The sequence below is a fragment of the Barbus barbus genome, assembly GCF_936440315.1.
Source record: "Barbus barbus genome assembly, chromosome: 42".
NCBI classification, from domain to species: domain Eukaryota; kingdom Metazoa; phylum Chordata; class Actinopteri; order Cypriniformes; family Cyprinidae; genus Barbus; species Barbus barbus.
The window spans coordinates 8,227,311-8,254,742 of record NC_136720.1 but is presented as its reverse complement, the minus strand read 5'-3'; the positions used below and the strand labels follow the sequence as shown (position 1 = coordinate 8,254,742).

At 39.2% G+C, this 27,432-nt stretch overlaps 1 protein-coding gene across 1 annotated transcript; it reads right to left on the bottom strand.

Annotated features, from left to right (window-relative positions):
• Positions 1-1,537: 1,537 nt before the first annotated feature.
• On the bottom strand, positions 1,538-25,604 carry LOC306861686 (solute carrier organic anion transporter family member 1C1-like). Its single transcript, XM_079404090.1, has 15 exons — positions 25,475-25,604; positions 24,643-24,699; positions 23,118-23,259; positions 22,640-22,772; positions 22,394-22,515; positions 16,098-16,244; positions 15,080-15,178; positions 13,328-13,582; positions 13,055-13,219; positions 8,210-8,405; positions 6,510-6,675; positions 4,804-4,988; positions 4,419-4,483; positions 4,209-4,326; positions 1,538-2,489 (listed from the first exon to the last, which is right to left on the bottom strand). The coding sequence occupies exons 2-15, from the start codon at positions 24,691-24,693 to the stop codon at positions 2,270-2,272; spliced, it is 2,064 nt and encodes a 687-aa protein (XP_079260216.1). The 5' UTR covers positions 24,694-24,699; positions 25,475-25,604; the 3' UTR covers positions 1,538-2,269.
• Positions 25,605-27,432: the final 1,828 nt, after the last annotated feature.

Below are 27,432 nucleotides of genomic sequence, written 5' to 3'. Positions count from 1 at the left end.
GAAGAAAATGACCGTTATAGGGAGTTCTGGGAAAACAAAGGAACCAAGAGAAACAAATCATTTGCCAAAGTGTGCTGTACCTGACAGGGGCAGAGGGAGTGTCCTCCCTCTTGGAGAGAAGACATGTTTCTGGGTCTCTGCATAAGCCTGTGGTTTATTCTCAAAGCTCATGCAAACAAAAGCTCGGCACATTTCTAGTCCAACAATGTGCCAGCTCAAAGGACACCCACAGCTCAACACATGCTGATGAAATAGGTTGTTTTTGTTCCAAGAAAAGCTCAGATCCTGATATTTTACAGCCTTCATTCTCATAACAAATGTACAAATTTATATTTTACATAGTGTAGCATTTATTTGTTTGTTTGTTTTAAAAAAATAGGGGGTACCATTGGAAGTTTTGAATCACTCGGTGCCCTATATAAATAATAGTTGATAATTAACAAAATATACCACAATATAGCTGGAAATAAACAAAAAGTGTACTCTAAAGATTTTTTTTTGACTGTTTTAGATTTCCACCTGGATCAACTCAGTTGAAATAAATTAAGATAATTAATAGAGAGTGTATTATAAATTACTATATATTCAAGGTTTACTGAAAGTGTTACTAGGAAGCTTTTTAATACTTCATTAAAACATTCTAAACACGCTTGATTTTTGGATTTTGATCCAAAGCTGCAGGAACTGTGATATTGTGTCCTCATTAAAAAGCTTTGAAAATGGTAAACCCCACTGAGTCTAGTCAGGTTGTGGCCCTGCTGCAGTTATGGGCTGAAGCCAGAGCAATGTCCTATTAATACATTTACCAGAATCGGTGTTATTTTAGTGTTTTAGCATGAGATACTATTTTATTTGTCAGTTTCAGTTATTTTAGTTCAATATAGACTTAGTGAAAATGGGAAATGCTTAATTGACAACTAGTTTAAGTTGCTTTATTTATTTATTTATACAGTTTTAGTTTTAGTAAAGTATAATAATCCTGGGCAGTGTGTGACTGCAGACGGCCCATACACCCAAGTAGCTTTGCTCTCATACGACTGAGGATTAAGATTTAACAATGGACGCATTCCTGAACACTTTTTATTGCCTTTCTAGTATTTTATTTTATTTAATTTCTGAACTATTTAGAGAACAATTGGCCATTTTTAAATTATTCAACTATTCCTTAATTGTTAATGTTTCAGTTTTATATAGTAAACTCAAAAGCTGTCAACTCCATCACAGTGGGGACTCCTGTGACAGTTAATAAACTATATATTTTTTTAAATATTTTTAATGCTAGTCCTGTTACATTCTGAATGTTCTGGGTTGAATGTTACGAGGTAGAAGATCAGGTCAAAATTGCCTAACTCCATATTATGTGTAGTCAATATTGTGCTTTGTAAACAAAAGATACTGAAATATGAACAATAAAGACTGTTATCTCTGTTAAACCATGTGTAGAAAATATCACTCGATAGAAAGACTACTATTTAAAAAAAAAAAGAAAAGAGATATAACAATAATGTAGAAAGACAACACAGACAAGTTCTATTACTCAACATGTAAAATATTTTTTTTATTATTATTTCAACAAAATTGAGCAAAATTAATGCTTCAATTTTTGTAAAAAGTAATGGTGCGTTCATGCAAATTGGCTGATATTCCTATTTAAAAGAAAGTTTTTACTAATATTTTACTTCATGTTTACTTCATAAGTGTTTTTAAATATTATAAAGTACACAATCACAGTTCATAAGTAATTTTGGCAAACACTCCAATGTTCCATGTACGTTACACACTGTCCATCACTTTCAGTTGCATACAGTTCCATCCAGAAATTCACCAGGTTTTACAAAACAAAATATATATACATATAAAAAATGACAAAGTGTGACGATATATGTGACCTCAATGTACAGTATATCATCATGACAAGACAAGAAACTCCTATGAAACAGTGAGCTTACAATGTCCTGACATGATAACAGATAATTCTATGTAACAATGTTCTGGTCTGATGAACCACATAATCCATACCTAGGCATGTTTTATTTGAATATAATATATTACTCTCTAGTTCTGATACTACTTAAATGTTGTTCTTTAAATGTGTAAATAATAACAAATACAAATATTTGTATTAGATCCTGAAAATAACAGCATCTAATCAATAAATGTACAAATTAACACAATTTCATGGGCAAAACCTTTACATTTTACATGGATATGGAAATCTCCTTTAACACTTTTTGGTGCAATACACAGATTTGACTTTGGAAGTATAACTTCAGATAGTGGTCTCCTGGTCTGGGTTTTCACTGCATTTTATGATAGCTGAAGATACATCCCCATTGCCAGCAGAAACACCATTGCCATCCTGTTCTGGAGCTTTTAATTGGTTCTTTAGTGCAAGCTTCTTTTCATGATGAGACAGTCTAATGTACACGACTCCCCACAATATGTAGGATAAGGAATACAGGCCATAAATAAGACCCAAGAAAGAGTTTCTGCAGGGCAAAAAAGAAAGAAAGAATCTCTATATATGTGAAAGCTTTGTATGACGTTTTGTAGACTTCATTACTACACACTGTCAGCATGTCGGTAATGAAATCTTTTCTAGAACAAAGGGTTTTAAATGAGGCTTATATATATATATATATATATATATATATATATATAGGCCGTAGTGCTTTGTGTATTGCTGTACAGCAAAGAGCTTTACAATCATGAGGGAGTCTCTCTTTAACAACCACCAGTGTTCGTATCACCAAATGTTATAGAGTTGCAGAAAGTTCAATTTTGACCTGATGGTGGCGCTAGTGGACTTGAACAAAAGACCCTCAAATGATTCTAAGGATTATTTTGGTCATTCATTAACAAAACAGTTTTGCAACAACAAAAACACTAAGGTATGAAACAGTTTTGGTGTTTTGCCCCTTAAAAAGTTATGACGAAATTGCATGTGGCAACATACAAGTAATCAGAGAAAGACTTCAGATAACCTTTGCCATCATGTACCCCCACATGGAAAGAACCTATATGAGGATATATGCGCATATATGAAACCTATATGCAGTATATATGCACATATATGATAACATATATGCTGCATATATGCGTATATATGCCACATATAGGCAAAATTGAGGTGCATATGTGTGCATATAAAGGCCATATAGGTCTCCTGTATTGCTTCTTTATATCCACATATAAGCCCTATATGTACATGTAAATGTAAATTTCGACATTTTGGGCTTTTATTTATGTTGTCTAGCAGCTATGGATTTTAATAATTTTACTAATATATAGGTAAACATATAGGTGCATATATGCACACATATATATACATGCATATATGTACCTATATAGGTACATGTATGCATATATGTGTACATATATGTACGTATATATGTGTACATATATGTGCATATATGTACATATATGTACATATATTATAGGAAAACGGCCAATTTTATATATGTCACATATATTAAAAACATATATCAAAACCTATATTAAAACATATATGTTTATATAGGTTATTTCCGTGTGGGCCTGTTCTATATTTTTCTTCAAACACTAGGAAATAAGATAAAGCTATTCACTAATTGTTTTGCATTTAATAGCTGCAAACGGTTCACATATATGGCAAGTTACCATGAATGTGAATGTTTTCAGAAAGATCAAGGATTATTGATTTTAATAGATTTTCATCAAATTAAATTTAGGAACACATCATTTTTCCATTGTTACAATACATAACTACTATGGCGCTATTAAGGCTCGTTAAAGATAACTATTAACATCCACACCAGCGGACGATATCGTTCGTTTATTCTAAGCGCACACTCATTTACTTCTACTTTAAAGCGCCACTTTAAATTCTCAAGCTTAGATTGATTATGATTGGCTGTCAATGTTTTTATTATTGAAAATATATGTTCATCAGCTGAAAAAAAATAATTGTTTTGAAAGTGATTCCAACGATATCGCTTTGTTGTTAGTTGTTGTGTGGACTATGCTATTCTTTAATATTTAGCACGATTTTAAGAACTATATTTTCTATATTATCTATATACTTATCGATCTTGGTGTGAACAGGCCTTCATACAGACATTACTCAGACATATAGGACCATCTAGCCAATGAAACTTTTTTGTATGTACAGTATTTTGGAGAAGTGTGAATGAAAAACACTCTGCAAGTGCCAGTGTAAGTTTACTAACCTGAAGGCACCAGAATCATACATGCGACATGCTCCTCTCCCTCCGCATTGTTTTATGCCCCATTTCAGACAGGTCCTGTCAATAAAGGCTCCGAAATAAATTGGAGGGGGAATGCCACCTAGAAAAGGTTCTCAGATCAGCTAAATATAGCTTATTTTTTTTGTTCCTGATGTTTAATAATCTTGTGTTGAGAATAAAAGATCTTCTTACCCAGAGTCCGAACAATCAAAGTATAAATACCAAGAGCAAAAGACTTTAGTTCTGGATTTATGGATCTAAGAAAAGAGCAGTCATGAGGACATATATTAATTTTTAAACCCAAAATGAAACTGGCTTCTTCGTATTCAGTTTCAAAACAAAGATTCCATAAGAGAAAATTGAATTTTGTTTGGTGTCCCTGACCCTAACAGCGTGGAAGTATATTAGTACTTAACTTCAGTCAGAATATACCACTGCATACCAATAAAGAAACATATTATTGTGTCATGAGGATGAATAGGCACAAATAATGACCAGCATAATCACATAGTTTTCCTTAAAGACAATTAAGTCTCTCAAAGGTGTCTTTTGTTGCACTTTTGGGGAGATTCATTACCTGAGCACAATAATGTAACCTGGTGTGGCCCCACAAGCTGAGAGAAAGGCACCAAGGACTGTCACCGCCATGTAGAACTTAAACATGTAATCACAATCACTCTTGCGAGGGCACTGGCCCAGCACTGCTGACATGTTTGCATATGGGAGAGGCGAATCTCCAATACAGGTGCAGTTGTGGAATACCTTGGAAAGGGGCAGATTTTGTCAAATACCACAATAACAGCAAATGCAGTAGGGTCTAAATGCCTGAGCTTATAATACAGATGAAATCTGGGACTTAAAAAAAACCTAGCAATAAACAAATGTTTAGGACTTTTGGACATTTCAATTAAGAAATTTAGGTTAAACAAATATTTAACACTGATTCTAAGTCAGTAATCATATGTAAGCAAACCATTTGTTTTTGGTACAAAAGGTCAGATTTCATTGAAACACACAACATGCTCTTTGGAACACTCAAATTATGCTGGCATTACATGGATCATCTGGTTTACATAAACTGGTCCATGGCAGCTAGAGAGCTGCTGTCAAAAGGGGACATAGTAAATGGCAAAACATTGAAAATCAAATATATTTTTCAGTACAATTTTTACTCAAATTGTTATTCTGACAACATGTTTTTCTGACAGTGTTTTTTTTTGTTTGTGGGGAAAAAATTAAAATCTGCTGGTCTCAAATTTTTTAGGATTTCACAATATAGAGTCTACATATATATGTCTATAACCAATATAAATGATAGCAAATAGAATAGAATATAAGTTATATTCTAGGAGCATTCTAGTAATACTAGTTTTAGCATTCTATATATATATACGGTGGCCGAGAGAGCGCAATGGGCTGCAAATAAAAAAACAAAAACACCTGCAAATTACAACTTCATCGATTTTACAACGCACGTGCTGCAAATGCTCACAACACAACCAAACAAAGCAACATACTGCAAATAGAAAAAATTCGCCTGCAAATTAAGAAAACAACTTTGTCAATTTGACAACACACATGCTGCAAATGCTCACAACACAACCAAATAAAGAAACGCACTGCACATACTCACAACACAACCAAACAAAGAAACGTGCTGCAAATAAAATTCTTTATTTGGTTGTGTTATGAGCATGTGCAGTGCGTTTCTTTATTTGGCTGTGTTATGCGCATTTGCAGTGCGTTTCTTTATTTGGTAGTGTTGTAAGCATTTGCAGCACCTGCTGTCAAATTGATGAAGATGTTTTCTTAATTTGCTGGTGCTTTTTCTATTTGCATGTGTTTTCTGAAGTTGCAGCAGGTTGAGCTCTCTCGGCCACCGTATACATAAATTGTAATTACATATATTGTGTGGTTCTCCCTAAAATAATAAAATAAAATTTGAAAACATTAAAAGTTTTTAGAACATGTTCTTTTGAAGAAAAAATATCTAAATATTATTATTTTCTCTGCCACTGAGCTGACTTTTCTGTGGATGGAGCAAATGCCATTCACTAATAAAATCAAAATACAACCATGTCTAAGCCCTTGGTCTATCATCCAAACAAATCTTGATGGCTAAAATCTGTTTTACAAGCAAACATACATTACATGACTGCAGTTTCACAGTGGTTTCTTACGTTTTGTCTACTCAAATGTGTCTCGGTTAATTCAGATGGATGTTGTATATCACAATAACAAAATAAAAAAAAGGCATGTAGATGTCTGGAAAGAATAGCTTACCATATCCTTGCCGTCACCAGTGGAGCTTTGGCAGCCAGCGAGGCAGGGGGAGACATAGGTCAAGCCATTGCTGGCACATATAGGATCCCAATGTTTGAGAGAGCAGGAGCAACCCATGTTACATTGAGAAATGAGTGTATTCTGCTGATAGGACACCTGTGGAACCCTATTAGAAATACATTGAATAATTAAACCACTAAAAACTCCGTTTAATTACACTTACTGGTGTTAAAAATGAATGTGGCCTCTGACAAACATTTTATTTTTAGAGCTTACAGCTCATGAAAATAAAAAATCCAGTATCTCAAAATATTAGTATATTTATATTTGAGCTTCATTAAATGACCATCCCTACAGTATAAATTCCAGGTATCTCTTGTTCTTTAAAATCACAATAATGGGGAAGATTGCTGATTTGGAAATGGTCCAGAAGATGATAATTGACACCCTCCACAAAGAGGGTAAGTCACAAAAGGTCATTACTAAAAGGGGTGGCCTTTCACAGAGTGCTGTATCAAAGCATATCAAATGCAAAGTTGACTGGAAGGAAGAAATTAGGTAGGTGCACAAGCAACAGGAATGACCACAAGCTTGAGAATACTGTCAAGCACAGCCGATTCAAACACTTGGGAGAGCTTCACAAGGAGTGGACTGAAGCTGGAGTCAGCGCATCAAGAGCCACCATGCTCAGACGTCTTCAGGAAAAGGGCTACCAAGCAACTTCTGAAACAGAAACAACGTCAGAAGCATTTTACCTGGGCTAAGGAGAAAAAGAACTGGACTGTTGCTCAGTGGTCCAAAGTCCTTTTTTCAGATAAAAGCAAATTTTGCATTTCATTTTGAAATCAAGGTCTGGAGTCTGGAGGAAGACTGGAGAGGCGCAGAATCCAAGCTGCTTGAAGTCCAGTGTGAAGTTTCCAAATTCTGTGATGATTTGGGGTGCTGTGACATCTGCTGGTGTTGGTCCATTGTATTTTATCAAGTCCAAAGTCAATGCACCCGTCTATCAGGAAATTTTGCTGCACTTTATGCTTCCATCTGCTGACAAGTTTTATGGAGATGCTGATTTCCTTTTCCTGCAGGACTTTAGCACCTGCCCATAGTGCCAAAACCACTTCCAAGTTTTTTGCTGACCATGATATTACTGTGCTTGTTTGGCCAGCCAACATGCCTGACCTGAACCCCATATGGAATCTATGGGATATTTTCAAGAGAAAGATGAGAAACAGTCAATTCAACAATACAGACGAGCTGAATGCTCAATAGTACCTCAGCAGTGCCACAGGCTGATCGCTTCCATGCCACACCTCAATGATGCTGGAATTTGTGCTAAAGGAGCCTCGACCAAGTATTGAGTGCATAAATTAACATACTTTAAAGAACTTTAACTTTTCTGTTTTGCAAATGTTCTGTTTTTGATTGAACTCAGGAAATATTTTAATATTTTGAGGGAGTGGATTTTTGACTTTCATGAGTTGTAAGCACTAATCGTCAAAATTGAAGGAAAAAAAAAAAACCTTTTGAAATGTTTTACTTTACATGTAATGTAAATGAAAATGAACTTTTTCATGATATTCAATTTTTTTGAGATGCACCTATATATATATATATATATATATATATATATATATATATATATATTTTTTTTTTTTTTTTTATTTTATTTTTTTTATTGTGTTTACCCCTTGACAAGTGTTTACCCTTGATATGATACTGTCAGCCCAGTCACTTGTGTGTTGTCACACTGAAGGAAATACTGAATAAGCATCGTGGAGAAAGCCAGAATAGATGTTCCAATGCAGATCTTGGTTGCTCCGAGAACATTCAGTTTGAACTTCTTCATTATAAACCCACCGGTGACAATTCCCAAAGCCACAGCTGGTAGATTCATAGTACCTGGAAAGACAAAAGATGATTACCTTTACAATTGTTTATATATATATATATATATATATATATATATATATATATATATATATATATATATATATATTTAATTAGATTAGGTTAGGTTAGATTAGATTCAACTTTATTGTCATTGCACATGTAAGGTACAGGACAACAAAATGCAGTTAGCACTTAACCAGAAGTGCAATAAGCAGAGGTACAGGATATACAGTGCCTACAATATGTTACATATGTACAGAAATATACATATAAGGCAGTACTGTGGACATAATTTACTAATTTTAAATACTATCAGTATGATATACAGATGGGTGATATGAACATACTATACAGATGGATTATGCAGTAAATGTACACTATGAGCAAAAACTTTTAACATAATTACAAATGGATATGAATAAGCTATACAAAATAAACACTAGTGCAATGAACATTGAAAGTGCATAACAAATAAAAATTTCCAGTACATAGTACTCAGTGTATAGATGGATTTTTTTTTACAGATTTAGTGATGGGGAGGGGTGGAGAGTTTGTAGTGGAGTTTGAGGGGGTATCATCGGGTTTAGTAGGGAGACAGCTGTAGGGAAAAAGCTGTTCCTGAGTCTGCTGGTCTTTGTTCGGAGGCCCCTGAAGCGCCTTCCAGAGGGCAGTAAGTTAAATAGTCTATGGTCAGGGTGAGAGGAGTCCTTAAGAATTGCGGTCAGCAACTGAACAGTTCCCATACCAGACTGTGATACAGATGGTCAGGATGCTTTTAATCACACACCGGTAGAAGTTCACCAGGATGGCTGGAGACAATTGGTTCTTCTTCGGTGTCCTAAGGAAGAAGAGGCGTTGGTGAGCCTTCTTGAGTAGGCTGGATGTGTAGGTGGTCCAGGTCAGGTCCTCCGAGATGTGGGTTCCCAGGAACTTGAAGCTGGAGACACGTTCAAGAACCATCCCGTTAATGTGGATGGGGTCATGCGTGCCACTTTTCGTCTTCCTGAAGTCCACAATAAGCTCTTTTGTCTTACTGGTGTTGAGGAGCAGGCAATTGTCAGCGCACCATGCAGCCAGGTGCTGTACCTCCTCCCTGTAGGTAGTCTCATCGTTGACTCTGATGAGGCCAATCACTGTGGTGTCATCAGCAAACTTGATGATGGAGTTGGATCCATGCACAGGCCTGCAGTCATGGGTGTAGAGGGAGTAGAGAAATGGGCTCAGCACACAGCCCTGTGGTACGCCGGTGTTGAGTGTGATGGTGGTGTAGCAGCTGTGGCCTGACCTAACATGCTGAGGTCTGTTGGTCGGAAAGTCCATAATCCAGCTGCAGAGGGAGGTGTTAACACCCAAGTCTCCAAGTTTAGTGGTAAACTTGGAGGGAATGATGGTGTTGAATACTGAGCTGAAATCAACAAACAACATCCGTACATATGTGTTGTTGTTATCCAGGTGTGTGAGTACCGAGTGCAGTACTGTGCATACTGCATCCTCAGTGCTCCTATTGCTACGGTAGGCAAATTGGTGTGGGTGCAGTGTGGGTGGGAGGCAGTTCTTGAGGTTCTCAATTAGATATTTATTTTAATTTATGTTTCATTTTATTTTTAAAATATACTTTAAAAAAGACTCGAAACATTCCATGAGCATATCATAAAGTCATAAATTGTATCGAACATGATTGAGTCTTCTGAACAGTATCAGGGTTGACAGAACATAGTTAAAAGGATAGTTATCCCAAAATTTAAAATTACTCCAAGATTTACTCACCATCAGGGCATCCTAGGCATGTCTGACATTCCTCTTTCAGACGAACACATTCTGAGTTATATTCTACATTGTCTTGTCTGTTCCAATCTGTATAATTGCAGTGAATGGTGCCTCTGTTTCTGAATCAGAAAAAAAAAGTATCCATCCATCATAAAACTACTCCACACGGCTCCGGAGTGTTAAGGAAGGCCTTCTGAAGCTAAATGATGCGTTAGTTTAAGAAAAATATTGATTCTTAAAACTTTACAAACTGTAAAGTCCAGCTTCTGGTCGCTCAAGCAGGAGTGTTCACAAGGCGGTCAACCGTATGATGTAGGCGTAATGAAAGGTGAAACCAAGATCCAGGGAGAGACTGATGTCGAATATAACTCAGAATGTGTTCGTCTGAAAGAGGAATGTTAGACATGCCTAGGATGCCCTGAGGGCGAGTAAATCTTGGCCTAATGATCATTTTTGGGTGAACTATCCCTTTAAGTGCTGAGATACCCCTGGGCGCTTTGGCACAAAAGAGCAGTTTCCCTAAGAGAGGAAGACGGACAGTGCATCATTTTAAAGATGTTGCTTCATCTGTGTGTTTCTGGATGTGGTTGTTTCCTGACCTTCTCTGATGGTCAAGATCGCTGTTTTTCAGCTCTGGGCCGTAAGCGTACTGAGACAATGTTTTTAGATTTCCAAAGGAAGAATAGGCCACAGTCCTCAGAGGATGATGGCTGAGCTTCCCCCTTCTGGGGTGGTTGCAAAATCAGAGTCTGACCCCGAGTTGAAAGCCATGCTTTCCCAGGCAGCTGAGAACATTAGGCTTGAATAGAAGCCTACACCCAACCCCGCAGTGTCCTCTCACACAAAGCCAGGCAGATGGTGAAGCAGTCCTGATGGGACAATCCAGAGATGGAGGAGATTGCTCTTTCCCAGGAGATGGTGACGGCAACACTCCTTCCCTCAGAGGAGGCCTTTTGTCGACTTTGTTGTACTCAATGCAGTCTGGCAGTCAGCGATGTGATGCTTCCTCACTCCCAGTCTCATCCTTCCCATTTGCAATAGGACAAGAGCTCGCACCTCAAGGAAGCACTACTTCTTTTCGTGTCTCTAGCCCGTTTCTCATGGAATCCAGGAAGCCTGGAAGCCAGGACAGTGCTACCCCATACACACACCCTCTACTCTGGGGCGCATTGCCTCCCGAGTTGGGACCCAGTTTCCCCCCTTGCTGTTGGTTGCGTCGATTGTCCTTTAGGTGGAGCTCGTAAGGAGTCTGCGATTGCTCCCCTTCACGGTGTCTCTTTCTTTCTGCATCTTCACCAAAGTAGCTGAGGGTGCCCTTGCCCTATTAAGGGAAGTGGGCATTCATATTCTCACTATATTGACAACTGGCTCATTCTAGCTCACTCTTGAGATGTGTTGTGATCCTTGGGTCAACTGGAAGAAGAGCAAACTCTCCACAATGCAGAGCATCTCTTTTCACAGTATGGAGTTGGACTCTGTCAATATGATGGCATGTCTTCTGAACAAGCACGCCCAGTCAGTGCTGAACTCCTGGAAGGGACATGGAAGACTTAGGTAGACTGTCACAGGCTGTGATAGCCACTATCACTTAGGCCAGAGCCCCCTCTACTTGGCAGGCTTATGCCCAGAAGCGGAATCTGTTCCCTGAGTTTTGGTCTTGAGAGGTGCACAAAGGTTAATCCTCCTAGGCTGTGCCTTGTCCTCTCTTGGGATCTCTTTTGGGGATCTCCTTTCTGGACTGCAGAGAGCTCCCTTTGAGCTGCTAAAGTCGGTTGAGCTTAAAATCCTGTCTCTGAGGACAGCATTTCTGTCCATGATCACCTCACGTTATCTTGAGACCCCAGCCTGGAATTTCTACTACTCCTTTCCGGGAACTTGGCAAGTGCTAACTTTGGAGGAGGCAGATCCAACCCTTGCATTGCTGTGTCCTGTTCACACTTTGTGCATTTACATGGACCACACATAGAACTTTAGAAGCTCTGGGCAGATTTTTGTCAGCTTTGGGGGTCAGCAGAAGGGAAAGTCTGTCTCCAAACAGTGGTTGACCTACTGGCTAGTGGATGCCATCGCCTTGGCGTAACAGACACAAGGTGAGCCTTGCCCCCTAGGAGTGAGGGCTCACTTCATGGTGCTTTTCATAGGGACGCTATACTGTACCTCAGTATGTCGAGGTAATGTCAGATGTGACTGACTGAAAGGAAATATTTTTTTTACGCATGTAACCCTCATTACCTATAGGAGAGAGCAGAGAAGATATGTCCCTTCTGCCACAAACCTGAACTACACCGCTGAATGGCCAGGGTACAGTCTCTAGTCCTCAGCACAAACCTGGATGCAAGTCATCACCTTATACACCTATTTGTATGGGCGAGTGTCTGGTCATTCAAATTCCACTCGCCAGTGTTCATTGGCATTTTCTTTTACGACTCAGAGGTGATTGGGGCTGCCAAGGGAATCCCCATACCTCAGTGTGTTGACAATGTCTCTTTTCCATCCCTATATAAAATCATCGTAACAGTGTTGACATTTTAAGAACACATTAGCTAAAATATTTTTTAAAAAAAGAGAAAAACGGACACTAAGTTGTTTAAAATATGATAATGTTATTAAGCTAATTTATACAATATTTAATTTCTGTAATAGGGATATAAATGCATTTTATTATATGTAAAAAGGGTATATTTGCTAATATAGAGCAGTAATGGATATTTACAAACTCAGGGCTGCGACAGGCTTTTCTGATATCAGCTATTTTTGTGTGAAAATAATATATATGAATAAGAGGGACACAACTGACATTTATTTTGTAGCATGGCATCACTATGTGTCTTTAAACAAACTGGAAATTTATATTAAACAGACAAAAATAAATGCAATAAATGTAAACCTACCTATCAAAAATATGGCCTTCGATGCTGACTGGCCATAAATTTGCTCCATAAACTTTGGCTTAAATGTGATCATTCCTATAAAACCATTGACTTGCACAAATGCAGTGCATAAAAGGAGTAGGTAAATCGTGTTGCTGAAGAGTTTTTTCAGTGATGGCAGAAAATCTAGAAAATATCAAGAGGAAGATTTCACATAAGTTCAACAGTCGTGTATGCTCAATATCTCGACCAAATGCTATGAATGGAAAATGTAATATTTAACAAAATGCACACCTTTAGCCAGAGCTGCCATGGAAACTGGAGCTGGTTTGTCGGGAGCATTACAGTGTTTGTTGTTGTCGGGAATGAAAATGTCCTGCTCGCCTTCATTTGATTTTTTCTCAGTTTCAGTCTCACCCTGCTTAGGAAGAGACTTGGGAAGGAACCAAAAGGGAATTCCGGCCAGTAGCATCACTCCACCAGTTAACAAAAAGCCCAGCCACCAGGCACCAACCCAACGTGTGTCTTTGTGGTTGATGGCGATGGTATCTAAAATAAATAAATAAATAAACAGACATGCACATTTTGTTCATTAATCAGCCAAAAGAATTTATAATTTGAAATCCTAACAAACAGTATGACCGAAGACCCCTTATACCAAACACGTTAAAACTGCCTTGGTCTCACTTGGTCAGGACCACTTGGCGTCGCTTTTTTTGATGCTCAAGGTACCCCTTTAGCTTCATTTTTCGACTTGCAGGGTCCTCCATTGTTTTCAGTTGTTTGTCGTAATTTAATGCTTTGCATGCATTTGTAAAAAATATAAATTTAATTTAAATTTATACTTTCATTAGAGAACCTAACCCCACCCCCACCCTAAACCTACCCACTTCTGAAAAATATAAAACATGTAACAGGCAAATATAAGTGCAGTCACAGGTATTTATTGCAATTTTATTGATCATAAACAAGCAGTATAAAAGTATTACAAACAAGTCGTGTTGCATTCCAAGTCTTCTGAAGCCATACAATGTCTTTATGTGCTCCGTTAACGAGCTCATATCTCATTCAAAAGCATACTCCCGTCCCGTAGCATGATGCAGTCGGTCACGATACAAACAAGAGCCAATAGAAATTCACAACCAAGACTGACGTAGGGCTTCTTCTGGCGGCATTTTTGGAATTTGCGCACAGAGACTGCAGCACACAGGATGAGCTTTACTGCGGACGGAGATGGCGATCATGTCTATACATCTCACAAATCAATTGTTTTGCTACGGAAGACTTGGAAAATTAACACTTTTTGAATAAATTATGATGGTAGTTGTATCTGCCTGTTATATATTGTGTTTTATTGACAAATGGTAAGTTTAGTGGCATGGGGTTGGGTTACGTGCTCATAAATGTGTAAATAGTGTAATATAAAAATCACACCCCAACATATATGCAATAATGGCAATATTATTACCCAATATATAATTTAAGCATGACAATACAATTCCCAGTACCTTCCGCGTTGGCATATTGACGCCAAGGGTTTCTTATTTAAAGCAATGGAGGGCCCTGCACGTCGAAATATGACGCTAAAGGGGTAACCTGTGCGTCAAAAAGTGTAAAAAAAAAGACGCCAAAGGGTCCTGACCAAGCATCAATATGTTATCTACACTAACTTTGGGTAATGATGTGTTACTGCAGAGTTATGATCTTTGGCAAACAGAGTGCTTTTGCAAAAGAAAAAAAAACTAGTTAAAGCGAACTGAACCAATCGATTAGACTAAAAGACAAACATCCTTTTCACATAATTCACATGCAACAAGCAACTATAACATGGTAAAACTGAAGGTACAAAGGCTACTTTGTATATATCAAAGATGTTAAGAAAGGTTGCTGGGAATCTATTCTAGAAATGTACAAAATATCATCATTTTGTATTTTTCTAACCATGAGCCTAGGGATAATCATATTTAAGATCAGTGTAGAGCAAAGAGCAGTTATCATTTCAACAAAAATAGGTTTGCAATCTACACTGGTTAAACATGTGAATACCTAAGTCTACTGCTCCTATGTCCACGTAGAGCTTGGCACAGAAAGATCCTAACATGAATCCAAACATGGGCCCCATTATTCCCACAGTCTGAATGACAGCTGAGAAAACAACAACAACAAACCAATCAATACAAAAATGCTGATTCACACTGACATCATCTTAATAAGAGAAAGAGTAGGAGGGTGAGGTCAAGAACATGCCCAAATCATATTAAAAAAAAAAAAAAAAAATTAAATTTTGCATAATATTTCTTACTTTTTTTTTTTTTTTGCATGACATTATATTCATGACAATTAAGCCCCCCTCCCCTACACAAAATCCAAATTCTCAATTCTTACACTGTAAAAAAAAAGAAAAAAAAAAAAAAAAAAAGTTGAGCCAACTTAAAATTAAGGCAACCATGTTTTTGCAGATTTTTGAGTTCTCTCCACTTATTTTTGTAGGAGATTCTCAACTTTTTGTTGCGTAAACTTAAGACAACAAGCTGAGAAAACTCAAAAATCTGCTGAAGCTGGTTTCCTTAAAATTTTAAGTTGGCTCAACTTTTTCTTTTCTTTTTTTACTGTGTATTAACATGATGAACAAATGTAAATAAATTTAATGACACTTTTGTAACATTCCAAAAAAATATCAACTTTGAATTTAATATTGAAGAACACGTACTGTTAAAATTATAATCAAGCTCTTTACACATGCTTTAGTATGTTAAAAGAGTGTACTTTAAAGCATACTTAAAGTATTTAAAAAAAAGTGTACTTCAATGTGTTAAGAAAGTTATGAAAGTGCAATCTCTTTAAGTATATACAAGTGGCTGTTTATTTATTTATTTTTTAAATATAATATTATCTGCATATAATAATGATCAATAAGAAAAATAAACAATTACAATAAAATTGAAAAAGAAACTGGTGCATTTTGACATCTAATGGGGTTGAAGGTTAACCAGAAGTATGTTAATAAGGCTTGAATGTATGCCAGAATTGGTACTAATGAGTAAAAACTGATGATCAATCATACCCATGTAAAGAGCAGTGTTTTCCTCCTTTGAAAAATCATCCAGATAAGACAACCCAAGAGGCATGACGGGTGTCTCTCCTACCCCACGAAGCATGTTCCCGAGAAACACACAGAGCCACAAGGAGGAACTGGCTGCTTTCTCACATTCTACAAAAACAAAAGCACCACAAATTAACAACTGCACTCACAACTGTGTAACACACTACAATATCATGTATCAATACAATATCAATATGATATCAATGAGAAAAAAAATATTTGTGATGTTTTTCCTGCTTAAAATTGGACACATTTTCATTATTTTTTGTTTTGTTTTGTTTTTTAAAGTTTGTTGCCTCAAGGCAATATTGTACCACAATGGACAAATTTAAACATTTTACATTTCCATGCATAAAAAATAAATATATTTGAAGTGAATTGCATTCTGCATTTAACCCATCCAACATGCACACACTCACAGCATTGAACACACACACACCGTGAACACACACCCGGAGCAGTGGGCAGCCATTTATGCTGCGGCGCCCAGTTGGGGATTCGGTGTCTTACTCAAGGGCACCTCAGTCATGGTATTGAGGGTGGAGAGAGCGCTGGACATTCGCTCCCCCCACCTACAATACCTGCCGGCCCGAGACTCAAACCCGCAACCTTTGGATTACGAGTCCGACTCTCTAACCATTAGGCCATGACTTCCCCTATTTATCGTTTACATAATTTTCTTTAACCAAATACTTGAACAGTTAGTTTTATCTAGTTTTTAAATTATTGCATATCTCATATTTAATAAAATGAAATTTCATATCCAGCTGTTGCTCTCATAACCAAACCATCATATCCGTTATCATATCAAAACATTACAATCAGGGTTGTTTCAAGGTAACAAATTAAAAATCTGCATTTAAAAACTTTAAATAGTCATTCAGATACTATATCTGCACATATTATGATTGTTCTGTTGAGAGGAATTGTTTTCTCAGCTTTCACAAGCAGTGAGGTGTCATTAGTGAGGAAGGAGATTTTCCATGCATGTGCTTGTGTGTCTATGTGCATGCTTGTAAGGATAAGGTGCATTATTGCACCTGATTGTAATGTTTTGATATGATAACTGATATGATGGTTTGGTTATACTTGTGATCCACGATGGTACAATGTTGCCTGAGAGCAACAGCTGTATATGAAATTTAATTGTATTAAATATGAGACATGCAATACATTAAAAACGTCTTAGGTTATGTATGTAACCCCAGTTCCTCGAAGGAACGAGACGCGTGACCGGCTCTGAATACAAATGAAATCTGTCCAATGGATGGGCGGGACGTCATGGGCGAGGTGACGTAATGACCAGCTGGTATAAAAGCACGTGCGGTGAAACCGGCGTCAGCTTCTAAAATGAAGCAAGCGCTGGCAGGGATGCCGGAAGTGTGGCCTCGCGATGCAGCGTCTCGTTCCTTCGAGGAACTGGGGTTACATACGTAACCTAAGACGTTCCTCTTCAGGTACTCGAGCTGCGTCCAGAGACGCTTTGGGGAATGAGATACCCACGGCACCAGACTTCCCAATCCCTGCCCTGTGTGTATCCGTACGGAGCCTGGAGTGGCTCGCATGTCCAGGCCATAGAACCTGACAAAAGTCAGGGGCATAGACCATCCCGCAGCGTTGCAGAAGGCCTTGGAAGCCGCCACACTCCCAGTGGAATGAGCCTTGAATCCCATCAGCGAGGGGAGGTCAGAGGACTCGTAGGCAATGTGAATAGCATCAACAGTCCACCGACTGAGGGTCTGCTTTGAAGCAGGAAGACCTCTCTTAGGGGGACCATAGCAAATCAGCAATTGGTCCGCCCTTCTCCACATGGCAGCTCTGTGGATGTATGCGTCCAGTGCTCGCACAGGACACATACAGTTAAGCTTTTGCTGGTCAGGCTCCCGAAAGGGAGGAGGACTAAAGGCCTGCAGTGCGACAGGCTGTGGCGTGACCGGAGGAGGCCTTAGCCTCAGTGCACCACGGAGGAAACGTATAACTAGGGGGTGTCTGCCCGCTGACTGTCCACCAAGAGAGGCGTGGTAGGCCGAAATCGCCGCCTCATAAACCTTCAAGGTGGAATGGGTTAACCCTGCAGAGAGTCGAGCCTGCAGGAAGTCCAGCACTGTACCAACCGGGCAGTTAACTGGGTCGAGCTAGCGATCTCCGCACCATGAAGTGAAGAGTCTCCACTTCAGGGCGTAGAGTCTCCTCATTGAGGGAGCTGTGGATTGAAGGATGGTCTCAACAACCTCGGTTGAGAGACCGGAAGCTAAGAGCTGTGCCCCCTCAGGGGCCACACCCACAACCTCCACAACTCCGGGCGGGGGTGCACAAGGGTGCCTCCTGGCTGTGAGAGGAGATCCTTCCTGAGTGGAATCTCCCATGGAGAGCCGTAGAGGAAGGAAATCAGGTCCGAGAACCATACTCTGCCCGGTCAGAACGGGGCTACTAGTAGCAGCCGGACTCCGTCCCGGCGCACTCTCTCCAGAACTCCGGGGAGCAGAGCAATCGGAGGAAAGGTGTACAGACGAAGCCTCGGCCACGTCTGTACCATGGCATTCAGCCCCAACAGAGCTGGATGAAGTAGAGAGTTGCAGAGGGGACATTGCACTGTCTCCTGAGTAGCGAAGAGTTCCACCTGAGCCTGGCCAAACACTCTCCAGATCTGCTTCAACACCTCGGTGTGAAGCATCCATTCCCCGGGCAAGAGCCCCTGTCTCGACAGGGTGTCTGCTCCCACATTGAGATGCCCAGGGATGTAAACTGCTCTAATGAGAGGAGTTCCCTGAGCCCAAACAAGGATCTGGTGCGCCAGCCTGTACGGGGGTGCGACCGCAGACCTCCTTGGTGGTTCATATAAGAGACCACCTATGTGTTGTCGGTGCGAACTAACACATGGCAACCTCTTAGGTCTGGGAGAAAGTATTTCAGAGCCTGAAACACGGCCAGCATCTCGAGCCTGTTGAAGTGCCAAGCGAGATGATGACCCCTCCACAAACCGTGGGCAGGGTACTCATGACCACTCCCCAACCGGTGAGGGATGCGTCCGTCGCTAGCGTACGTGGTGACACGGAGCTCCCAGCACCGGGCCCTGGGACAAGAGCCAAGGTTGTCTCCACATGTCTAAGGCACGTAGGCATTGCCGCGTGACCTTGATCATGCGAAGCGGATTTCCCCTCGGGGAGAACCCCTTGGTCTTGAGCCACCACTGAAGGGGTCTCATGTACAGCAGGCCAATAGGTATCACGTTGGAGGCTGCTGCCATCAGACCTAGCAATGCGTCTTTTAGATCTAACGTGACAAACAAGTCCTCGGACTTGATCTGAGATACTTACCTGAGCATCTTGAACTTCAGTCTGCTGACTGAGCGGTTCAATTGCTGCAGATCTAAAATGGGACTCAATCCTCCATTCTTCTTGGGAACTATGAGGTACCGGCTGTAGAACCCGGACTCTCTTTGTGAGAAACCACGTCAATGGCCTCCTTCCTTAAGAGAGTATCTACCTCTTGTTCCATTACCAGAGCCTGCTCGGAGCCCACTAACATGGAATTCACCCCGTTGAATTGAGGCGGACGAGAACCGAACTGGATTCTGTAGCCTCTCTCTACAGTGCGCAGGACCCACTGAGACAAATTTGGCAGTAGTTTCCACGCAACGAAATAGTCTATTAAGGGAACCAGTCTCTCGAGACTGGCCTCTGGTGTAATCAGAGTGGCTAGTTTGGTGCCCTGGAATGGCACACCGGCAGGGAATGGCAGAACTAGCTGCTCCAGAGACCCCCGAAGGGGTGGCGAGCATCTCAGCTCCACTACGGTTCCGGGCGGAAGAGACTGAGGAGCCAGCATGCGGCAGGGGCTGCTCTCGCCCAGCAGCCCCGTGAGCTAGAGAGCGGCGAGGGAGAAACCGCTGGAACGCCACCGCCGGCCTCCCGGAGCCTGCCGATAACGGAGTCAACAGCGTCACCGAAAAAGGCCGGAAGGCAACAGCAGGGTGTGCAGAAGGAAGACCCTGTTGCGGTCCTTGATATCCTACAGGGTCAACGAGAGATGCCTCTCCGCCGCCACCAGGGCTGCCATAGATTGCCCAATGGCACGGGCGGTCTCCTTGGTGGCGCGGAGAGACAAATCAGCAGTTTTGCGGAGTTCAGGAATGTCCTCTGCACAAAATCCCTCGCCCACATCTAACTCCTTGAGCAGGTCAGCCTGGTATGCCTGCAACACCGCCATGAGTCAGCCTGACCCGCTGCCGCGTACCCCTTGCCCACCAGCACTGACGATGTGCGCAGCGGCTCGGTGGAAAGGGTTGGAGCCTTCAGAGACGACGCAGCGTCAGGAGACAGATAGCTCGCAAGCGTCTGTTCCACACGCGGCATCGCTCTGTAACTGCGCTCACTCGTCCCCATCACATTACCGTAGTAATCAGATGAGGGGACGAAGAGGCGGGCCGAAAAAGATTTTCCCCACGGCCTCGACACCTCAGTGTGGATGTCGGGGAAAAAAGGCAGGCTCCGATGTGCAGGTGAAGTCTGAAACTGCAGAAAACGCTCGTCTAACTTGCCTCTCTGCGGTTCAACACAACACTCGGCCGACCAGTCGAGACTCAACTTGGCTGCAGCACGAGTAATCACCTCCACAAGCTCCTCATATTGGGGTGAAAGAGGGGGTGGAACATGCTTGACGTTTTCCATGTCAACCTCCTTGGAGGAAGACACGAGAAACGCCGAGGCCGCTGCCCGAGGGGAAGTATCCGCAAGGCGGGCTTCTGATCTCGGGGAGCAGTCATGGGATCCGACAGGTCAGGATGGAGATAGAGACTCGCTTGTCTCCGATCCCTCCATCAGATCCCGCTGCGAACCCCACGAGCGCCGCCTCAGCGGAAGCGGGGCCAGCGCCGCAGGGAACGCCAATGAAAGAACCCTCCCCGGAGAAGAGGGCCTTTCGGGAGCGAAGCACACGCAGAGGAAGGCCCCCGCAGTGCGGGCAATCAGCCCCCTCGAGAGCCGCCTCCGCTTGTCTTGCTCCCAAGCAAAGTACACACAAGCTGTGTGTATCCCCCACACACATAAAACGTTTGCAGGGAGGAACACACAGCATGTATTGCACTTCGCTCCCACGCTTAGCCATTATAACAGACAGACAACACTAAATAGGACTCACGGAGACACAGAGCGCTAGCTTCATTTTAGAAGCTGACGCCGGTTTCACCGCACGTGCTTTTATACCAGCTGGTCATTACGTCACGCCCGTGACGTCCCGCCCATCCATTGGACAGATTTAATTTGTATTCAGAACCGGTCACGCTGAAGGCAAGGCGTTCCCCAAAGCGTCTCTGGAAGCAGCTCGAGTTCCTGAAGAGGAACTATAAAACTAACTGTACAAGTATTTGGTTAAAGAAAATGATGTAAACAATAAATATATTTATATTTATGCATGAAAATGTCAAACATTTAAATTTGTCCGTTGTGGTACAATGTTGCCTTGAGGCAACAAACTTTAAAAAAATAAATAAATAAAAAATGAATGAAAATGTTTATTGATATTGTTATAGTGTCCAATGATATTGTTATAGTTTATTGATATTGTTATAGTGTCCAAAAAACATCAAAAAAAAATTTCCTCTATGATATCATATTGCATACCGTAGAGGGTTAAAAGAGTGTACTTCAAAAGTCTACTTTTGTAGATTTCAAGTGTATCAATTACTTAAAAAGCAATCAAAGCCAATATATTAAGCTGCCAAAAGTTCAAAGTTCAGAAATGAGAAGCTAGATAAGCAAACTAGAGAGAGATCAATGTTGCAGGGAATTGTGGGTAGCACAATCATATTACAAGCCAAACATGACAAATGATTCCACAACTCAACTTCCTCAAATTATGTTTTCTCTGAATGATTGTTATTTCTTATGAATGTGCATGGCAGTATTATAGTAAATCTTGCAATAAAATGTATATGCCTGGGTTATATTTCACCCAAAAATGAGAAGAGTAAATAGGAAAATTTGACTGTGCAAAATTAAAAAGAATATATGATGTGAAACATGACCCAAACATTTCAAAATTCACCAATTATCTCATATTTATGTTATTAGATTTTACATAGGATTTCTGGGGAAGAAGAAACTTAATTGGAGAGGCTGTTGATCTAATTCTGTGAAGGCCATCAGTTTATTATTATGCAAAAAAAAAAAAAAAAAAGACAAGGTTGCAGAATCCCTTTGGTTTAATATCTTATCTTAGGTCTGTCTCAGGGTCAGGTTTAGGGTTAAACAATTTACCTGTTTGAATTTCCACTGTGGGAATTTCATCTTGTGCAAGACTCCCATTGGTTAAGCATGGTAGAATACTCTCTGTACCATTAGAGGCAGAGAAATGTGACACTGTTGTTTCATATTTGTACCTGTGGAAAACAAACATATATTTGGCACAAATTATTTGTCTTATAATTTGAATCTAACATATCATTGTTGACACAAATACAGTAACTAAAGGGGTTTAAAGAGTAGTTGACCAGGTAAACGTACGGTCCTTGGAAGAAATGTGGTGCTGCAGTTATGAAGGATCCCATGGCCATGATTAAACATCCAGCTGCTATGAGTCGTGGTCTGTGAAGCTTAGCACCAAAGTAACTCACAAAAGCTATTACAAACAGATTACCTGAAATGAACAAAAAAATGGTATCCTATTGAAATCCCAGGCGATTATTTCATATGAATTACATTGTGATTTTGAAAATTTTATATGAAAATGTGATTGAGATGGAAAAGTATGATTTGTTAAATTATGGTGTATGAAGGTGCACCCCCCCCCCCCCCCCCCCCCAAATCTATTGGGCATAAGAAGACTTACAAGTCAGATAATACACATTTGCCACCAGTTCACCAAAATGCTAAATACTACTTGCAATGACAGTGTGTGGGTGTAAGAAGGTTTTTTTGTGTGTGTTTTTTATACATATATATATATATATATATATATATTTATTTATTTTTTTTTCCTCACCAATTTCAAAACTTCCATCAATGAATCCAATCAGTGAGCTGGGAATGTCAAAACGTCTCTCAATCTGTGTGATAGAGCTCTTCATGTAGCTGCCCTGAAATGCTTTGGCAAAGTACACAAAAGACATGGCAGCCAAAAACATCTGAAGAAAACATGCACACGCACACACACACACACACACATAGTTGGTTAGCATTTCATGTAACTAAACCCATTCAGAGTGGTCCCTATTTTTTTTTTTTACTAATGAGATTTACATACATACTAATGTACTAATGTACCAATTTGCCAAAACATGAAATAGATATGAATTTCCATTAGTGTGTTGGGTACTCTTGCTTGCTAAATCCTATTCATCTTAAACAAGTCTAAACTAGACTTCTTAGATATTTTAAGATGGACTGAGTTGGTGTAGGTTGGTCTTTCTAGGCTGATTTTTACCTGTTTGTTAGCATTGTTCTTATCATAATAGAAGTGATAATATCATTGAATTCAGTTATTCAACACTACATAAGACAGATGGACTTAACATTGACACATTACACATGTTTGACCCACCTTTTGATGAGGTAGAAAAAACATTTTCTCAGTATTTGTACTACCATCAGATTTCCATTGCATGTTCATTTTACACAAGTTAATTATTAACGTTGAAGTTTGGGTCAGAAGCCATGCCATTGCCATTTGGTTTACACAAAAGGAAGTACAATAATCATCAACTGCCAATAAAACTCTGACTTTGACCTTCTAGAGACTCATGTTATTTAAGCGATAAGGTCGGTAAAATTTCCTTGTAGAATATATATTTGTGCAGTTGATTAACTTTGTTTTACTTTTGTTTGAACCCCACTGATTTTCATTGTGTGGGAATATTCTTCTAAATATCTTCTGTTGTTCTCCACAGAAGAAAGAAGATCAAATATGGAATTGAAGAAGGTCAAACATTGAAGGAGAGTCAATGATGAAATACATGTGTGTAATGTGGATGTATCTGAAAGTTTACATTTTTTTTTTTTTTTTTTTTTTTTTTTTGTACACTGAATACAATACATAGAGTGGCCACAAAAAAAGTGTTTACTCAAATCAAGTTTTAAATGAATGATGCTGAAGTGATTTATGGTGGAGGTATGAAGACAGTTCCCATCAAGTTCAAACAGGTGTCCAGAATAAGCTCAGGCAGTTAATGGCATTATCTGTGAACATGATCCACTAATGTTTGACAACCAAAAATGGTCCAAATGTCAATATATATGCAATAGGTTTATATTAGTTTTATGATTTTTTTCAATGTTTTACTCAGATCATGTGCTTATTCTATTTAAAACAAATGCCAGTGGTTCAATATTTAACATGCAATAAAATTTACACATTTTAGAAGATGAGCTGAAACTATACAGAGAAAGTCAAAAGAAAGTAATTGTATAGTGATGGGATTAAATGAGCTGTTATCACGTTCATGTCTTTGATCATAATGGGCAAATGTAAACAAGAAACTGAAAAGCAGAAGAAGATCAATCAAAATTACCTTTAATTTGGAGCAGCAAGGCTCTCGTGCCGTCTTCTTTTCCACACTCATGATGCCCTGGAAACAATATGAATGACAGATGACAGAACAGTACAGAGCGTGTTAACACCAGGATCATTATGAACAGCATCACATTATTGTCGTGCAAACAGCATTTGTCCCAGGGTCCATTGTTCACAGGACTAAGAAAACATCATCTGAGGGGAAAGACCCCTGAGGGTGGAGCTGAGAGTGGATTCAGAAATTGCACCACATTTCCTGCAAGAGGAAGGGTATTTGAAAAAAAAAAATCAAAGTTTTCAAGAATCATGGACAGCAATGCAATCTTTGATGGTGTTGGTTTGATGCCGAAGACAATGAAACGAAAGAAAGTAAAGAGAAAAGATAAAGAAAAACCCAATGAATTGTTTTGGCAATGATTGGCAAAAGAAATAAGTGTTTATTTGGGCTAAAAGAGACTAAAAGGGATAGTTGCTGCAATTTGTTACAAAAAAAAAGGTTTTGAACAATAAAATTGTACATATATGCAGTCAGGCAACGATCAACAATATAATAAAAGTGAATTTTAAAAGAAAAGAAATGGGATCATTATTAACAAGAATTGTTAACAATACTAGCCACTGTAAACCCTTATAGTGTGACAAGCTTTTACCGAAAATACAACTAAAAATATTCACAGATGTGACAAAAAGCCCTGATCATGTGCATAGTGTAACAGAATACAATGCATATTAATACAGATAAATCATCTCTGCAACACATGAAAACAGGATCTTTTTATAAAAAACAAGAAAAACAGTTAGACAGTATGAGCGACGGAGATCATACATACCTGTGCTGTTGCCTGTGTCCCTCAGAATGGATGAAGGACTCTAGCACTTTGCTTACAGGTAAGGCTTTATCATTGAGTGTTATGCCATCTAATCAGTAACCAAACAATCATGTCCATCTGCTGATCATGTCAACAGGTCACTTCTCTACAGCGTGGGGGCTGGGGGTTTCTCAGAGGTACAGAGGACAGAGCAGACCAATGCTGTCTCATATGCTTTGGACAAACAGAGACGGAATGCTGCAGTGAAAAGTGAGTGCTGTCGCTGGAAACAGTGTGTAGTTTATTGATACTAGAATACACAATTGTTTTGGTCAGAATACTGCAGTTCTAGAAATTCCAGGTTTGATTTCGGAAGTAGATTTCCCCCCCAGAGGGAATCAATCAATCAATCAATCAATCAATCAATCAATCAATCAATCAATCTATCTATCTATCTATCTATCTATCTATCTATCTATCTATCTATCTATCTATCTATCTATCTATCTATCTATCTATCTATCTATCTATCTATCTATCTGTCTATCTATCTATCTATCTATCTATCTATTATTATTATCCTGGAAAAAGCTAATGCAAAAGGAAAAACCGTTTAAAATTTAAAAATGCAAGTGTCAAATGAATTTATTAATGAATTCATGATTATTATGAATTATGAATCCATAAATTGGATTACAAAAGCCTCTGAGGCCTTGACATCTGATATCAGGTTACAAGTTTGATTTGGTCATTAAATCACAATTCAGAGCAGAAATATGGCATTAGTCATATGTGACATGGTCAGAAAATATAAAATAGTTCAAATTAAAGTAATAATTGAAATATATTGCACACAATTGTGGTAGATATATGGCAGAACAAGATAAAAATAGTGATTATTATTTAAACAAGAAAAACTAACATTCATTTCATACATTTGTACGTCAGGTAAACTTAACCTTCAACCCTGCATTCACAGCCTGTGACATGTCTGTATGTGAAGTGGGTCAGAGAGTTTCTCTCATTTCATAACTTCTCTCCTTACAGCACTGGTGATTCTGTTCAAGCTGAAGTGTGCCGTTAGTATGAACCCACCTGCAAGACAACACAACAAATAAAGTATCAAACTCAGGGGACACATATACAAATTTTACATTGACTTTGTCCACTAAGACTACGGTAAAAGGCATGATTCAGTAACAGAGCTAAAGGTTTGTAAAATCAGGTTTGTAAAATTAAATAGTTTGCACTATAATTATGGCCCCAAAATGTACACTTTCACACATTTGGGGTTATCACCTCAAATGGGACTTAAAGCCTCCACCACCTTCTCCACATTTATACCTTCATATATAAATTATTCCAAGTCAAAACAAACTTATTGTATCATTTCCTTTTGCACAAACATGTTGTCCATTAATATTAAATAAAAATATTTTTCTGTTGGATTTTGCACTGTAGTTTTACGCACATCGTTCTCTAAGATGCAAATAATTTTCCAATAATTTTCCTGTGTAGAAAAATGACTGACAATACCCTCTAGTGGCCAAAAGGCTTTTTGTCAAGGATGGCATTTTTGGGCAGATCTTTGCCTTTGATACTACAACATCCAGGTCAGTGTCTGTTTAACAATGTGTCTCTAAAATAATGATGATTAAAATAGTCTAGCTGGAAATAAATTCAAAGTCCTCAGCTTGACTTCCTGTTCATTCTCATCAATCTGGCAAGTAAAATAAATTTGTATAATAATTAACTAAACATTGTATGATTGGATGTTCAACTGTTTCCACAGAAAAGTAATAACAAATGCCAAACACTAAAAATCATTTTAATTTCCCCCCCATAACAGATTTTTAACAATAAGGTACAAAACTTTCCTGACTGATCTTAATATAATCTGATATAATTATAAAATTGTATGGACAGTATATGCTTTTTGTATATAACTTTTTTCAGCAAGGACACATTAAATTGATCAA

Bases quoted from the DNA above. Each gene is read 5' to 3' on its own strand.
- LOC306861686 (XM_079404090.1), bottom strand. From the start codon at position 24,693: ATGAGTGTGGAAAAGAAGACGGCACGAGAGCCTTGCTGCTCCAAATTA. The intron at 22,773-23,117 runs GTGAGGAAAAAA...TGTTCATTTCAG, and splicing joins TGATGGAAGTTTTGAAATTG to GTAATCTGTTTGTAATAGCT. The intron at 13,220-13,327 runs GTGTGCATTTTG...GATATTTTCTAG, and splicing joins CATGGCAGCTCTGGCTAAAG to ATTTTCTGCCATCACTGAAA.